Below are 17,417 nucleotides of genomic sequence, written 5' to 3' on the forward strand. Positions count from 1 at the left end.
AAAAACAAACAAAAAGTATGCTTGCCTTAAACTCAGCTTCAAGACAAGTCTCTGGGCACCTTCCCTGGCCCTGGCCATTACAGAAATTTTGGAGCTGCCACAGTTTCCGACCCTCCCCTCCCAGGGATGGAGTTTCTGACCTGTCGGCACAGGAGTTGTACTTAACCATGCTCAGCATGGCAGCCATGATGAAGAACATCAGGATGGGGTCAAGGAGGATGTACTGGGACAGAGTGAGGCATCCCGTGTCTGAAAAACATGAGCTCACTGGTGAAAAAGAGAGGTAAGAGAAGGGCCCCCTGAAAACCAAACACCCCAGTAGTAGGAAACAGTCCCTCTTGCCACTTAATTGAGTGTAAGCACTTGTGCAGTCAGGACTAGAGTCAACACTGAGTCATCGGGGAGGTGGAAGGCCACAGCTCTGGGAGACATCAAAGCCCAATGACAAGAAACAGTAACTCACACTGCCTCTAGGCCCTCAACCCAAGAAAGGATCATGTCATTCACTCCCTCAGACCAGCCCTGAGACAAGGTCTCTTCCTCATTTGCACCATCAAAAAGGGAGTCCTGCCACTCTGCTCATGTAACCACAAACTATCTACACCTATGATAGAATCTTATCATTTTACATGAAGTCTCTCTTGGGGGTCGATTCTCCAGACAGATGGCAGAGTGATCTTTTTTAACTTAAATCCTTAAATCTCATTATGTCATGCCCCTGCTTAAACCCTCCAATGTCTTCCAACCTCACTCAAAGTAAAAAGTTCTCATGACAACTGCCAGAGTCTGTGCGGTCTCCCTACGCATCCAACCTCATCTCCCAACACCCTCTGCCTCACTCACTCTGCCCTTGCCATGCCAGCCTTCTTACTGTGATTCGAACCCACAGAGCTCCGCACCGGAATTACAGTACATGCACTTCCCTCTGCCTGAATGCCCTTCCCTCAGATCTCTGCAGGGCCTGATCCTTTGTCTCACTCAGGTCTCCGCTCAAAGCTCCCCTCTCAGAAGCTCTTTCCTGACTACCCTGTCTAAAATAGTCCTGATCTCCATTATTCCATCCCTTACCCTGCTTTATTTTCTACATTGCACTTGTGGCTTAGGACATCGCATGACAGACTTATTCATTTACTTGTTTATTTACTGTCTGCCCCACGATGGGGTAGCTCAATGAGACCAGAGTGACTCATCAGTGTATCCTCTGAGACTAAGAAAAGTGGCAGGGAGCAGGGTAGGTGCTTGAGAAATAACTATTGAATGAAAAGTGCATAAATGACTAAATGAATGAATAACTGAAGATGGAAATTCAAGATACAAGGAAAAAGCCACCAGTCCTCTACAGAGAAAGCCAATAATCTTGCAATCTATCTGTCAAAACAAAGCAACATATCTGTCAAAGCAAACCCCTAAAGTACCCCATTTAAATTGGTCTAGACTTCTTTAAATGTTAAGCTCCACAAGGTCATGAATTCTCTTTCATAGGAACAAAGCTAGCAATAGGATCAACTTCTACGATGAACTCTCATTTATCCATGTGAAGATTAGTATCCAAGTTCCCATTTTACTATCTCTTGCCACCCAGCTACTTCTGCATTTACCTTTGTATACAGTAGAAATTAGTTTAGGAATGCAAACTAACCTTAACTTAAGAGAAGCAAAATTAGAATTATAAGCTTCCTTCAAAAACACACATACTCAGATACAAATCTATCTTATTACCCATTCCAAACTCAATTGTGAATAACTTGGAGGTAAATCTATTCCTTGGGATTACTCACGCCGATTCTCCCCTCCAATAATCTAAAGGCTTGTTATATATAACTATTGATATACATTAAGTATTACTAGTGAATGAGATTTGTAGTACATTTTACCCAATCCTAAAATTAATTGAACTGGACCCACAGATAGGGCCCTTGAACGTACTGATTTTCAGCTACATTCACAGAGTGGCAGCCCATTTCCCAAAAGCCATGGTATGGCTAAGACAACTTACCAAAGGTGAGGAGGGCAGCGGTGAGCAGTGCTGCCGAGAGGGACTTGGACAGATCCAGTACAGTGAGGTAGGCAAAGGGGACCAGCCAGGAGCCGAGGAATGCACAGAACTGTGGGAGGAATAGAGAAGCTGTCAAATAACAAGCTGAGCTAGGTCAGGGACCTAGTGACTCAGTACAACCGAACATTTAAGACAGGGGACCTGATGAAGGCATGACTTTGGTGACCTAAAGTCACCTAGGACATCTATAACTAAGAAAAGAGTATTGTAATAGTGAAGAGCCAAATCAAGCAATATATATGTTCCCATTAAGCAGCAACTTGTACACTGACATGAAATCAGCAAGTTCAGCCAGGAAGGTGTGGGTAGGAGAGAGGGAGAAAAGCAACCAAGTAGCTACACACCAGGAATAGAGAGAAGGGAAGAAAATGAGTGTTATTAACACACAGATAGTCATTGATAGCCATTAGCTTCTATTACACAACTGTAGGTACAAGTTGAGAAAGACCCCTCTGAAGGTATTTCAGAGAATTTTAAGGAACCCCTAGTTCTTTTCTTCATTTACACCAGAAACCAGTCTTTAATCTACACAATGTACATATTTTGATTTTGGAAAAAGGGATTGCTTGATACTTCAGTAGCTGGATCCCTGTTTGGTTTTTTGTTTTTTTAAGCTGCTGGCCCTCTTCCATCCCCTACCTGTCCATCAAAATAAACAGACAAGCCAGAAGAATGGGAAATTCCCACGTTTGGTTGTCACACTCAATTATGTATGGTATGTGGTGTTCAAAAGTTATTAGGAAGACACAGAATCACTTAAGAACATGAACTTGAGGGTAGGATATACTCCTTGTTTAATATACCACGATATAGCCATGCAAATCATCTAACGATGAGGCCAGATAAGCACACAGCCATTTATTTAAAACGCTGTGAAATTCTCAAGGAAAGGGGCTTGTAAATGCAAACTTCTCTGAGAGGTCCACACTGAAGGTCAGCTTCTGCTGGCTTCATTCAGCCACACGTCCAAGGTTCCCAAAGAGTTGGGTGTTAAGGCCCTGCCATGTTCCATCAAGGCTGGTGCTGTAAATCAGGACACAGAGGGACTGCAGCAGACATTTGGCCTCCCTTAAATAAGGCTGGAAAACTCTTTCTGTGTGCCTGAAACCTTCATGGGGAAAGACACAGGAACCTGGTGACAGGGTGTGGGGATGCCAAAATCTTCAGAAAAGGCTCTGAGATGTAGGCAACACTCCAGCAGCTGTGGCTGTGAGGGGAGGAGCAGGCAGCATGCCAGTGCATGGAGGCACTGCTGGGGCTGCAGGAGACTCCTGATTGCCCGGGTTCCAGGCTGTTCTCCAACCTGAGGTCTGACAGTACACCGGGGCAGGGCAGCAGGTGACAGTGCATACTTGCTCCTATCTATGTCATCTCTGTATTATTTGCGGCCTCCTCTTCCCTTCTTCCTCACCTCAGTTCTGAGTATCTACACCACAGGGGAGGGTCTGATCATCCTCCCCTCTCCTCACCACCCAAAGTCCCTTTATTTGCACCTGCCACCACGCCAGGGCTGCTAACTATAACATTTCTGATTTAGTGTGGCCCCAGGGCTCGGTCAGTCCATATCAAGTCAGGAAGCCTTACTCCTCTCATTCCTATGTAGCTGTGATGCTCATATTTATCCCCAGGCTTCTGGAACAAAAAGGTACCATCATATCCACTCAGGTAGCCAGCAAGACCTATCAGCATCTGAGGAGAGAAGAACAAACAAAAAGATGAGAAGCCTTTGGGAGAAGATTCCTCTGTCCTCTGAACTTCCCTCCAGCTGCGCCCACAGACTTTGGGTTCCCTTGACAACTGTCCATAGAAAATGTTGCCAATGCAACATTTTCTCCTGCAGCTGCCACAGAGCAAAGAATCTTTTGTCTACAGAGCTCACTGCTTGAAACAAATCCTCTCTTGTATTATGGCCGAGGTCTAGGAACAGCACAACCTAAACACTCAGGAAGGAAAAAGAGCCCCAGAATTTGAAGGGTAGAGTCAGTAAGGGGCTCTCTGATTCCGCTTTCCTTCAGATGGTATAAAACACAACAGCTCTTGGGTCATGGGCAGAGGCTGATTCCTGGGAAATTGGCCTTTTGAAAGGAAAGTGAGATTCCAAGTCACAGTGAGAGAGAAAAGAGACCAAGGAGCTACATACCAGGAATAGAGACAAGCGAAGAAAATCAGATGGAGGAATGCAAAGACAGATGCTTTGCCCAGAGGGGAAGAGAAAAACTGCCAAAGGCCAGAGGCTGGTTTCTCCCATTCCTAATATTCCAATGGAGGGCAACCTTGGTACCTCCCAAGCCAGAACAAATCAACTAGAAACTAAGACTGTGAGTCATGAATCCTTCAAAACCTTTGACAAGATCGGCCGTGTCTTTTATATATTTCCTTGGCTATCAACACTATAAAATTCTATTTTTCACACAAGCAATCAGAAGCACCTGAAGTATAAAAACTGCTGGCAAATGCCAACCATCTGGGAAGCCCCAGGCTGCCCCAGCCTGACCCCCGGGCTCTGGCGGGCTGTGTTGGGGGACGGAATACATTGGCTGTGTGGGGAAGGTCCCTCCTAGCCACACTTGTGGGACTTGGATTTAGACTACTAACCAACCCACTTTTTTCTCTAAGTAGTTCTAAACAGAGCCAGTCTCTATAGCTCCAGGTCAAGGTATAGAAGCCAAAGTCTGGCAGTAAAAGACAACAAAGACTTGTTTTTAAAAAGGAAGGCAGGGACCCCAGGGTTCAGACAGGGTCATCCAAATAGCTAGATGAACTAAAGCTGCCAAGTGGCAGGCAATCAAATGGATCCCTCTTCCCACCTGGGATCTCACAGGGCAAGCTCGCCTGGTGCTGGTCATACATTTCCAGACTGCGTGGCTGGTCTGGAGCGAAGAAATGTACAGATGCTTTGGATCTCAGTGCCCTATATTCCAGCTCTCTGATCACGGACAATATTTAGTATCTCTGAGCTATAGGCAATAAAAACTTCCTCACAGGGGGCGTGAGGATTAGAGGTGCTATTAAGTAAACACCTAACACTATACCAAGCACTTAGCAGACACTCAAAATTCAATTCTCTCTCAGTTCCCTTAAGGTTAAAAGTAACCCCGAGTTAATTTCTTTTTTTTTTTTTTTTCTTTTTTTTTGAGATGGAGTCTCGCTCTGTCACTTAGGCTGGAGTACAGTGGCACAATCTCAGCTCACTGCAACCTCCGCTTCCCGGGTTCAAGCAATTCTCTGCCTCAGCCTCCCACATAGCTGGGATTACAGACACCTGCCACCACGCCCGGCTAATTTTTGTATTTTTAGTAGAGGCGGGGTTTCACCATCTTGGCCAGGCTGGTCTTGAACTCCTGACCTCATGATCCACCCGCCTCAGCCTCCCAAAGTGCTGGGATTACAGGCATGAGCCACCATGCCTGGCCCCAAGTTAATTTCTTAACTAAACAACTCTTTCAAATCAATGGAAAAAAAATGAATTACTAGAAAAAAATGTCAAATTCATAGAAAACAAAATACAAATGGCTAACATATGAAAAAATGTTCAACCTAACTCATACAGTCATGCAAATGAAAACAGTGATATGTCATTTTTTACTCTCCAATTGACAAAGTTTTTTTTTTTTTTTAGATGAAGCGTCACTCTTGTCACCCAGGCTGGAGTGCAATGGTGCGATCCCAGCTCACTGCAACCTCCGCCTCCTGGGTTCATGCAATTCTCCTGCCTCAGCCTCCCAAGTAGCTAGGATTACAGGCACCTGCCACCAGGCCCGGCTAATTTTTGTTTTTTTAGTAGAGACGGGGTTTCACCATGTTGGCCAGGCTGGTCTTGAACTCCTGACCTCAGGTGATCCGCCCGCCTCAGCCTCCCAAAGTGCTGGGATTACAGGCGTGAGCCACCGCGCCCAGCCAACAAAGTTTTTAAAGTATGATCATACCAGTGCTGGCGATGATGTGGGGAAGAAAGCACTGGCATACACTGTTGGTGGGAGTATATATGATTACAACATCTCTGCAGGAAAACTTAGCAATATCTAACTCAATTTTAAATGTGCATATTCTTCGATTTTTTAGCTTGGCTGCTGGGAATTTTTCATATATACCTGCACAACTATACAACGATATATGTACAAGGATGTTCACTGCAATATCTTTTGTAATGGCTAAAAACTGGAAATAACATACATGCCGCCCACCAACTGAAGAGGGATAAATACTTACGGCACATCCACATGATAGAATGACACATGGCCATTAAACAGAATGAAGCGCACCTTCATGTGCTAATGTGGAAAGAAGATATATCATGTTTCAAACACAAGCTGCTGAACAACTGTAGTCTTATCCCATTTGAGTTTTTAAAAAGAATTGTGTGTATGTATAATGTGTTGTTCATATGTACATATATAAAAACATACATGCTTGTATTTGTATAGAAGAATTCCTAGAGGAATATAAGAAACTATTGACAAAGATGACTGTGGTTACCTCTGCGGACTAGAAATGTGGTGGATGAGGCTTCTGACCCTGTACTTCCTTCTGTGCTGACCGCATTTTCTACTATGTGCAGGCTTTTTTATGTTTTAAGGTCCTGTTTGACTGGAGCCGCCAGTTGCCCAGGGTTGGTAGGCAATGTGAAGTGGCAGGTCTTGGCCTCAGTAGCAAAGGAGAAAACTTCCTGCTTGCCACTTGGAGGGGTTTTGATTCCTTGACTGGCTTGGCCTCAGAACATGCAGAAGCTACTACGCCCTCTCACAGGTTTCCAGTTTGCTCATCACTCTCTTTCAACCAAACAGAACACAGAACCATCAGGAGATAAATTAGGGGTGCAGATGGGCCGCACTCCCTGAGGGCAGCCTTAGAAGCCTCACACTTCTCCCTTCACACGGGCAACCAGATGTGAGGAAGGCAAGGCTTTGGCATATTATTATTATTTTTTTTTTATTTATTTTTGAGATGGAGACTTGCTCAGTCGCCCAGGCTGGAGTGCAGTGGCACGATCTCGGCTCACTGCAACCTCCACCTCCCAGGTTCAAGCTATTCTCCTGCCTCAGCCTCCCAAATAGCTGGGACTACAGACGCATGCCACCATGCCCAGCTAATTTTTGTATTTTTAGTAGAGATGGAGTTTCACCACATTGGCCAGGCTGGTCTTGAACTCCTGACCTCAGGTGATCTGCTGCCCACCTCAGCCTCCCAAAGTGCTGGGATTATAGGCGTGAGCCACCGCGCCTGGCCTAAGGCTTAGGTAAATTAAACAAATCAGTCAGTCCTGTGCACATGTCCACAGTGCACTGAGAACCAGGAAAACTCCAAAAAAGAACGGGCAGTCTCCACAGAAAAACTGGGCTGGGTTTCCTTTGAAAAATCTTCATCAGAAATCTGGTTCCCAGGCGAGCTCCATGCAAATACTCAACATGTTCTGTTGTTTAATTCTACGGTAGTAACAGATGCAGTCCAAGGAGTGAGCCAAGGCAAGCTTGTGAGGCACTGTAGTGTCATGATTAAGAGAGGAGGCTCTACGCCAGCCTAAACCTTGATTCTGCCACTTACTAGCTTGGTTCCCTATGGCAAACTATTTATCTTCCTTCAGTTCCCCATCTGTGTAATGGGGATGCAACAATACCTACTTTATAAGGTTGTTCTGAGGCTTACATGAGATAATGCCTCTAAGGTGACTAGAACAGAATAAATGCTTTATTATTATTATTATACTTTAAGTTTTAGGGCACATGTGCACAATGTGCAGGTTAGTTACATATGTATACATGTGCCATGCTGGTGTGCTGCACCCATTAACTCATCATTTAGCATTAGGTATATCTCCTAATGCTATCCCTCCCCACTCTCCCCACCCCACAACAGTCCCCAGAGTGTGATGCTCCCCTTCCTGTGTCCATGTGTTCTCATTGTTCAATTCCCAATTGTTCTTGTTATTGTTGTTATAGTATAAAAGAGATAGGAAGAGGCATAATACGTTCTACACTTTTCTTGGGCTCAGAGCCAATTTTGAAATAGGCTACCTGTTCTACCTCCCTCCCCACCCCTCCACCCTGTAGGGCCCCGGGCTCTCATGCTTCCTTAAGCCCAACCATAGGTGATCTTTGTGATCTTTGATAAAAGATCACACTCCCTGCCTCCGCCTGCCTTCCCTGCTCCCGCCTTTATCCCGCAAGTACTACATGCTCCAAGATCGCTCCCCACTTCATCACAGGAAAATTCCTGTCCCCTTGGTGCCCGAGATCTCGGTCTCCAGTTAGGAAGAAAGCCTTGAGTGAATTCCAGGGCTAATCCGAGAGCCTTCTCAGAGGTTTTTTTTTTAAAAGACTAAAATGGGCCAGGTGCGGTGGCTCGCCTGTAATCCCAACACTTTGGGAGGCCAAGGCGGGTGGACCACCTGAGGTTGGGAGTTCAAGACCAGCCTGGCCAACATGGTGAAACCCCGCCTCTACTGAAAATACAAAAATTAGCCGACGTGGTGGCGGGCGCCTGTAATCCCAGCTACTTGGGAGGCTGAAGCAAGAGAATCACTTAAACTTGGGAAGCAGAAGTTGCAGTGAGCCAAGATTGTACCATTGCACTCCAGCCTGGGCGGCAAGAGTGAAACTCTGTCTCAAAAACAAACAAACAAAAAAAGAGTAAAGTGAATTCTAACTGGTGGAATTTCTAATGGTAAAACATGTGAGAGAAACAGATCAAACCATGTGTATGCTGGGCATGGGAAGGGAGAAAGAAGTCAGCCCCATGTGGATATCAGCCTCGTAAGCTACTTCTGCTTCATGCAATGTATTTGTATTTCTTTTTTCTTTTCTAAAATTGAGACAAATTCACATAACATAACATCCACCATTTTAAAGTGTGCAATGGGTGGTTTTAAGTATATTCACAAGATTGTGCAATCATCACCACTACCTAATTCCGTAACATGTCATCACCCCATAAAGAATCCCCACGCCTATTTGCAGTCACTGCCTAATCCTCCCTCCCCTGAGATCCTGGCAACCACTAATCTACTTTGTGTCTCTGCGGATTTGTCAGTTCTAGATATTTCGTATACGTGGAATCACAGGGTATGTAACCTTTTGTGTCTGGCTTCTTCCATTTAGCATGTTTTCCAGGTTCATCCATGTTGTAGCATGTATCAGAACCTCATCCCTTTTTATAGTCAAATATTATTCCACCGTATGGCTGTGCCACACTTTGTTCACCCCTCCCTCAGCTGATGAACCCTCTTTCCATTTCTGAGCCCTGAGGACTCTTAAAAAACACTAGAGATTTTCCATGAAAGTAGCTGGTCTGAAATTTCAGAAAATTCTTTCTACAAGTCCCAAATTCTTTCTACAAGCCCCAAATCCAAAATCAAGATGTGGCTCCATCCCTTAGGAACAATCCTCCGGGACCAGAGAGCTGCTGTTCACCACACTGCTCACCTTTCCCAGGGGTGGGTGCACATCAAAGAAAAATGTATGGTTGATATAGTAACTTCCCATTTTTCCGAAGTGAGTCTCATCCCAACTAAAGGAAACACAGAAAGAGAAACAAGAATTTTAAAATTATCATAAAATCCAAATGGCCTTCATAAAGCATGGTTAAAATTAAAGGCTATGCATTTCAAACAATTAATGCAAAAGTTTGGATTTTTGAAACAAAATCTTTTAACACAAGTGATTTTAGGAAGAAAGACATCAAGCTGGCCACTAGTCTTCATTTAGATAGATGAGAAAGGCGAGCAAATATTCACTAGCCAGTTACCAATTGAGTTAAATATACATATACTTACTCTGTATCTTGAGTTTCTATTTATTTTAAAAGGACAAGATGTTTTCTCATAATATGGAAAGGTTTGTAGTAAGAGTTTTCTTCTGGCCAGGCGCGGTGGCTCACACCTGTAATCCCAGCACTTTGGGAGGCCGAGGCAGGCGGATCACAAGGTCAAGAGATGGAGACCATCCTGGCTAACACAGTGAAACCCTATCTCTACTAAAAATACAAAAAATTAGCCGGGCGTGGTGGCACATGCCTGTAATCCCAGCTACTAGGGAGGCTGAGGAGTGAACCCGGGAGGCAGAGCTTGCAGTGAGCTGAGATCGCGCCACTGCACTCCAGCCTAGGCGACAGAGCGAGACTCCATCTCAAAAAAAAGAGTTTTCTTCTTATCTCCAAGTAGCTGGTGTAAACAAAAATTTAAATTAAAAAAAGTTTCTTCCAAGTCCGCTAACTTCTGAGACAACATTTGCTATTAGAAGGTCCATTACGACATTGTTGGGCTGCTGGTGAGAGTTGACACTATAAACCATGATTGTCACAGGAGTCTCATTTTGCTCAGCCACCCTATATGACAAGTAAGCTGCTGCTAACTGTGATCTGGCTGATCTTATACTAACTAGTATATAAGAGTTGAAGGTTTTCTTACTAAATTAAGACCACATCTAAAACCTATCCTCATTGCTTAAGTTATTTTGCAAGTAAATAAGCGATTTGAATAAACAGGCTTTCAAACACAATGCAAAGTCCTGTTTTATACAATCACATACACCTTTCTACACCATACATGAAGGCTTTGGGAAGGCAGCCAAGTCATCCAGCAGAGCCTGGCCTTTTCTATTTGTTATTTTCTCCCTGTAGCTCAAAAGAAGGGTTACTTTCTAGTAGTCATCAATCCCCAGGTCATGAGCAGTCATTACTGACCTACTACATAAGGGGAAAACATGCTTTACCTAAGAATCTAGGGTTATTTTTATATCTTAGTGGGTCCAAGATAGGCAAAAGAATAGGTCTATTTCAGCATCTGCTAAACACCTTGCTTGACAGGCGGTGAGGACATTGGCATGGTGAGGTCGAAGAGAGAAATAACTTCAAAGCAGGGTAACGAAATTGATTTGCAGAAAGAGAGATCTAGTCCCAGCTCCACCACTAATTAATGGCACAACCTGGCAAAATCACTTATTCTCTCTACTCCTCTTATCTCATCTACAAAATGAAGACAATAATATTATCTGCCCTGCCCACCTCCCAGGGAGGCCTTAGGGCTCAACTCAGGTAACACATGTGAAATAATTCTGTGGACTATAAAGTACCATCCCTGCTGGGCCCTATTTAAACTGTCCTGACATTTGTGGTTAGTTTTTAAATCTGTTTGGGAACATACTAACAAAAGGATTCCAGTTTTTTTGTTTTGTTTTGTTTTGTGTTTGTTTGTTTTTTGAGACAGAGTTTCACTCTTGTTGCCCAGGCTGGAGTACAGTGACGCAATCTTGGCTCACTGCACCTTTCACCTCCCGGGTTCAAGCGATTCTCCTGCCTCAGCCTTCCAAGTAGCTAGGACTACAGGTGGCCGCCACCACGCCTGGCTAATTTTCATATTTTTAGTAGAGATGGGGTTTCACCATGTTGGCCAGGCTGGTCTCGAACTCCAAACCTCAGGTGATCCACCTGCCTCAGCCCCGCAAAGTGCTGGGGTTACAAGTGTGAACCACCGCACCCAGCCTGGGCTCCAGATTTTTACTTCAAAAGTTTCCCAAGTAAAACCAGTTGTAACATTCATATTTCCTCTTGGCTTTTATTGCTTGTGTTAGGAGAGACAGTCCTCCCTGGCTCTCTTGTGCTCCTCCAGGCCTTGCAGGGTATGCCAAGAATGCTGTTTGCAGTAAACAACCTTGAGGGAAGAGTTAGTGTCTCCCTCTGAGACAGAGGGCTGTCTTGTTTATTGCTTGCCATAAAACAGCAGAGTCCCTAAGCTTAATATTACTCAGCTGTGATGCAACCTACTGCATGTGCAAGCATTCATCCAGTCCCTCAGCACCACGTGGGACTTAGGGGCAAAGGAAACTGATGTCAACATGCTGATGCGCATCCCACTTGTTGTGCCATGAGAAATAAAGTCCTCTGTCTCTGACCCAAGACTTTGTCTTCTGTCAGGATGCAAAAAACAGTGACAGGCTAACTTACTAGCTAATAAGTAGGCTAAGATAAAATCCCAGCCCCTGACAGTGTGGAAACAAGCATAGGATGAGGAGAGACATAGTCTTCGGTAAGAGAAAGAATGAGGGCCTCCATGGGCAGGCAATGGGGTAGTGAGAGTCCCCCACTGTCCCACTATTAGAGAGGCTGATGGAAAGAGGTAGGATTGAAACAAGCCATTGAATGTCACCCTGGTTACTGCCCTGTCCTCTGGGCAAAAGGAGGAAGAGGAGTGATCATGACAATGGCAGCGAGCCCAGCAGCCCCTGCCAAAAGGCAATATGGATGTGGCTGCTCAATCAACAAGTCTCCAACAGTGCGGCAACAGGACCCTGCTATATAAGACAGAACTTTGAGTAAAATGAAACACTGAAAGATCCTTGGGGGAGCTGTGTACTCAAGCCAAAAGTAAATATAAATATGCCTTGCTTTCTGGCTCAGAGCCACTCTCTCCCTTTATGTCCCACCATCCCTCCCACTCTACCACAACCTCAGCTCCTTTAAAGACTGAGATGATTAAAGGTTGGGCTGAGGTTTCCATGTCCCTAAAGGGGACTGAAGGTCATACACACCCATCCTAGTATGCTGGAGAGCCCCAGGGAGGAGAGGAGCAAACTCAGGGCTCTGCTGGATATGAGGTCCCACATCTCCACCCTACCATGTCTCATGGGGGGAAGGATGTACTACACACAGAGGTTACCGCAGACACTCAGGACTGCAGGGAGAGCCACAGCAGTGCGCACAAGGACTAAAGGGAAAAGGGCCCCTAACGCTGGGGGAGCGACACTGGGGAGGTCGTGGTGCAAGCCTAGCGAAGAGCTAAAGGAGGAGAAAAAGCTTCTCCCCAGTCCCTGCAGCCAGCACCGCCACACTCTCCGACTGGGAAATGACAAAATCTCTGGCTGGCTGTCACCATAGCCCCTGATGCAGGCCTTCTAGACGCATTAGTTTGAGGGGAAAAAGTGTCCAGATTAAACTGGTAACGTTTGAGCCACGCTCCCTGTAGGGAAGGGAAGTTAAAGTGACATTCCAGGCAGAGCTCTTTGGGCCTCTTCAATGTACTATTCCTGTGGCTTCCAGTGCTGAATGTATAGCTGATACTGATCCCATAAGTGTCAAAGAGGATTATCCTGTGCAAGGGCTGCTGTGTGTAGACAGGTGATCCTGTCCTTTCCTGGTGGTCCAAAAGAAAAAAATCTACATCCCTGGAAGGGAAAGGAAATAAATCACAGGCTTAAAAACTTCATGGTGGCTGGGTGAGGTGGCTCATGCCTGTAATCCCAACCCTTTGGGAGGCCGAGGTGGGCGGATCACCTGAGGTCAGGAGTTTGAGACCAGCCTGGCCAACATGGTGAAACCCTGTCTCTACTAAAAATACAAAAAGTTAGCCAGGTGTGATAGGGGCGTCTGTAATCCCAGCTACTGGGGAGGCTAAGGCAGAGAACTGCTTGAACCCAGGAGGCAGAGGTTGCAGTGAGCTGAAACCTCGCCACTGCACTCCAGCCTGGGCGACAGAGCGAGAGCCTCAAACAAAACAAAACAAAACAAAACAAAAAACAACTCTGTGGCTGTTAGAGTACTGAGAGCCACACACCAGAATCACAGTGCCACCTGCTGGACATAGGTACCAAGCACACCCTTTTTAAAAGGGCAGCTATTAACCTCTTAGTTAACTACTCAACACTTTGAAATTGATTGCCAGACCCATAAAGGCCTCAGGACTCCCTGGCCTAGTATTCCCACTTTGGGGTGGGTCAATGGGAATCTACTGATAACAAGGGAAGGGTTTAACAAGCCTCACTGATCCTATGGAAATAGTACATTCAAGAGTACAGCTGGTAATCCCAGCTATTCAGGAGGCTGAGGCAGGAGGATGGCTTGAGGTCAGGAGTCCAAGACCAGCCTTGGCAGCATAGTGAGAACTCATCTCTTAAAAAATCTGTTTTAATTAGCTGGACGTGGTGGCATGCGCCTGTAGTGCCAGCTACTCAGGAGGCTGAGGCAGGAGGAGCCCAGGAGTTTGAGGCTGCAGTGAGCTATGATTGTACCACTCCACTCTAGCCTGGGCGACAGAGTCAGACCTCATCTCTTAAAAAAAAAAAAAAAAGAGTATAGCCAGCCTGGCCCTAGAATCATCTTGGTTTTACATGAAGAAGTGGCAGCTTCCACCTTGGGAGAAACAACCTTCTCTGCTACCTGAAGCCGAGCTGCTGTTCAGTAGGGCCCTTGATTCACAGGGATTCCTGTAAATGCTTAGGCCTGGCTCACCAATGATTAGGCTGAGTTAAAAGCTGATGTTGCCCACCAGGCAGCAGCAGGCACTTAGCCCCAGTGACAACTCTGGATGGCTGATGGCAGTAAGGATTGAAGCATTTGGTATGCTACTAAATACTGAGAGATGAAAGCTGAGAAGTGTGGAAACACATCATGGCTGCCTGTCAATAAGACAGACTGGATCACTCACGTAGGTGCCCACACTAAAGGCAGGTACTCTCATAAGACTGACTGGAATCAAACTGCTGATCCAGCCTGCACCACCAAGACTGCTGCCATAGCCACCTGGATTCATGCAACAGGTGTGGAAACATCTACCATCATGGACTAGGCACAATGTAAGGGACTATGTGTTTCCGAGGCAGAAGCCACCACTGCATGCCAGACTTGTGACTCCCACCAAAAGTTGGCCTGCTTGTCTTGCAGTAAAGGAAGCCACTTGCAAGGGGCACTGACCCCACCTGCTCCTGGGAGATTGACATTAGGACTTTGTTCCCTTCTCTAGGCTCTCATCAGTACCTTGCTACTGCTGCTACTTTTTCAGTTTACAGTGTTGATGTTGCTTTTCCAGTTCAATCATCTGACTCTGTGTATACCACTGTGGCCCTTGAAACTAAACTCTGCCAGGTTTTCTGCTTTCCAAACCATCTACAGTCTGACACTGGCATATCTTTTTGTCACAATGGCCACCCAACAGTGTCAATTGTCAATAGTCAATAGCCAAGGTATTCGATGGACCTCCCACACTCCCTACCATCTACAGGCATGATATTGTCAAGTACTGAACAGTTCCCTCAAAGATCAACTCAAAAAGACTTTTGATTCTATGTTTTTAACCTCCTCCTGGTCTGCAAACCTTACTGAAGCAGTTTCGTCACCTAAGGCAGCCATTCTCAGAAACGGGTTATCTCCTTTTGCCTACCAACTGGGTAATGATCAGGAAAAAGGGGTGGAGGGTTATATAAACCTATTTTGGAAATTTAAGATTCTCCCCTGACTATTTCTGGCCATGATCCATCTTTCTTTCCCCTTACAGAAAGCCCAGATCAGCTGGGAGGAGGAGGCTATCTATGTAATTCAGACCTAATTCTAGTTCAGTCACTAGATTGTCTTGTTGGAATGGCCTGGTGCCAGAACATAAAGTTAATGATCATTTGGTTGGGTATAGTGCTTTTAAAGTCCCCCCACAGTGGCCCACATGTGTCAAGGTAGAAGACATAATGGGCCTCTGTCAATTTTCTAACAATTGGATATTAAAAGGCCTGCGTATTGGTAGGGGATAAACGGAGAAAAGGTGAAGTTATAGGTACTAGGGTAAGACACACTCATTATGTAGCAATGGAAGGAAAGAAACAATCCTGGCATCTGGGGAAGGAACACCATAGGCCCCTGGAGATGTAAAGAGAAGGGAAACAATGCTCTTTGTCCCTATCCAGCACCAAAGCCTGGCAAACATTCACATGGTCCATCTACCTCAAGCAGCAACTGTGGCTGGCAATCTGACCTGTGGCTGAGTTTGTCATTTCACTATGAAAACAGAAAAACTTTATCTAGTAGGTCAGTATAAAAAAGAAAATAAAAAAAGAAAACAAAAACTCACATGGACATGGCCAGTCTTGAACTATTCCCACGGGCCTGATGACATCAACACCAACTCCCAAACGCAGACCTCCCTCATAGGTGTGCAAACACACAGATCAGCACCACCTTCTATCAATGAGGCTGATAAAAATCACATGCTTCTCCTGAGATCCTAGGGGCCTTACTTAGGTTATGCCTTGTCTAGTGATTGCGGCTGCAACTATTCAGTGACACTGCCCATGTGGTTTAAACCACTGTAATGGTAATCAAATTTGATGGTGATCCAGATAAAAATCTAACAAAAATCCTGGAGTGGCCTGCACTCCTCCAAGTAATATGTTAGTGTAAGGAAGAATGGGTCACAAAATATCTTTCCATTAATCATGGTAGTTACTTTTTTTTTTTTTTTTTTTTTTTGAGACGGAGTCTCGCTTCGTCGCCCAGGCTGGAATACAATGGTGCGATCTTAGCTCACTGCAACCTCTGCCTCCCAGGTTCAAGTGTTTCTCCCACCTCAGCCTCCCAAGTAGCTGGGATTACAGGCACCCGCCATCATGCCCGGCTAAGTCTTGTACTTTCAGTTGAGACGGAGTTTCACCACGTTGGCCAGGTTGGTCTCGAACTCCTGACCTCAGGTGATCCGCCCGCCTCGGCCTCTCAAACTGCCAGGATTACAGGTGTGAGCCACTGCGCCCAGCCTGGTAGTTACTTTCTTAAAAAAATTTTTACAAGGGTAGTGGGCTATTGTAATTACTGGTAATGACACCAAAGATCAGAGATCAATCTGAACCCCTGTGCACAGGTCACAGTGGTTAATAGACTGGTCTTAGACTGCAGCCCAGATGTCTGAAATAAGATTCCTCGGTGCCCCCAGGACTTATTCACAAGTGGCTGAATCCAGGACCCTGGAGTGCATGGTTGAGGTAAATACTGTAAGCTGGCCTTATTCTGCTGCTTAGAGTCCCATTGACAACAACCTTAATTAAATGCTGTAAGGGACAAACTGAAAAGATGTGAGTAGCCAGGGGAGTTGTATATTCATGTGAAAATCTGCTAGAAGCCAAGACCATAGAATCGAGGAGTGAGAGGCTGTCAGATTGCTCGTGCCTCTACACATCATTCTGGGTATACCAAGAACGCAAGGCCCTGACTGCATCCCACCTGGGCCATTTCTCATGGTTGTGTTTGCAGCAAGCAACCTTGAGAGAAGAGGCAGTGTCTCCCTCCAGGACAAAGAGGAGGTCTGCGTACTGCCCTATAAAACAGCAGATTTTCCAAGCTTGTCGTTCCTTCACTTGGATGCAACCCACTGCCTGTGCAGTCATCCATTTAAACCCATAGCGTCACCCTGTGGGACTTGGATGGCAAGGGAAACTGCTTCTAACATGCATCCTATTTCCTGTAATAAAGTCCTTTGTCTCTAACCCAGGAGTCTCATCTTCTGCCAGCAGTCACGACACAATAACAAGCTAATTTATTAATTTCTAAATAAAGCAACCCTGACAGTCTGTTTTCTTGCCTGCTTTTTGCTTAAAGAATTCCATTTCTGACACCCAGT

The 17,417-nt window shown here is 45.4% G+C and overlaps 1 protein-coding gene across 4 annotated transcripts in view; it reads right to left on the minus strand.

Annotated features, from left to right (window-relative positions):
- POMT2 (protein O-mannosyltransferase 2) overlaps positions 1 to 17,417 on the minus strand; it is a 44,531-nt gene that overhangs the window by 26,121 nt on the left and 993 nt on the right. For all 4 annotated transcript variants that reach the window (XR_008513366.2, XR_008513367.2, XM_009249334.4 and 1 more), the window contains exons 2-5: positions 9,475 to 9,559; positions 3,641 to 3,745; positions 1,997 to 2,105; positions 141 to 249 (exon numbers count right to left, since the gene is read on the minus strand). Coding sequence is in view for 2 of the 4 variants with exons in the window: in XM_009249334.4 (XP_009247609.4) it covers positions 141 to 249; positions 1,997 to 2,105; positions 3,641 to 3,745; positions 9,475 to 9,559 (408 nt within the window). In the remaining 2 variants the exon portion in view is untranslated. The remainder of the gene's footprint in view (positions 1 to 140; positions 250 to 1,996; positions 2,106 to 3,640; positions 3,746 to 9,474; positions 9,560 to 17,417) is intronic.

Source organism: Pongo abelii, chromosome 15 (assembly GCF_028885655.2).
Source record: "Pongo abelii isolate AG06213 chromosome 15, NHGRI_mPonAbe1-v2.0_pri, whole genome shotgun sequence".
In the NCBI taxonomy this organism is placed as follows: Eukaryota; Metazoa; Chordata; class Mammalia; order Primates; family Hominidae; genus Pongo; species Pongo abelii.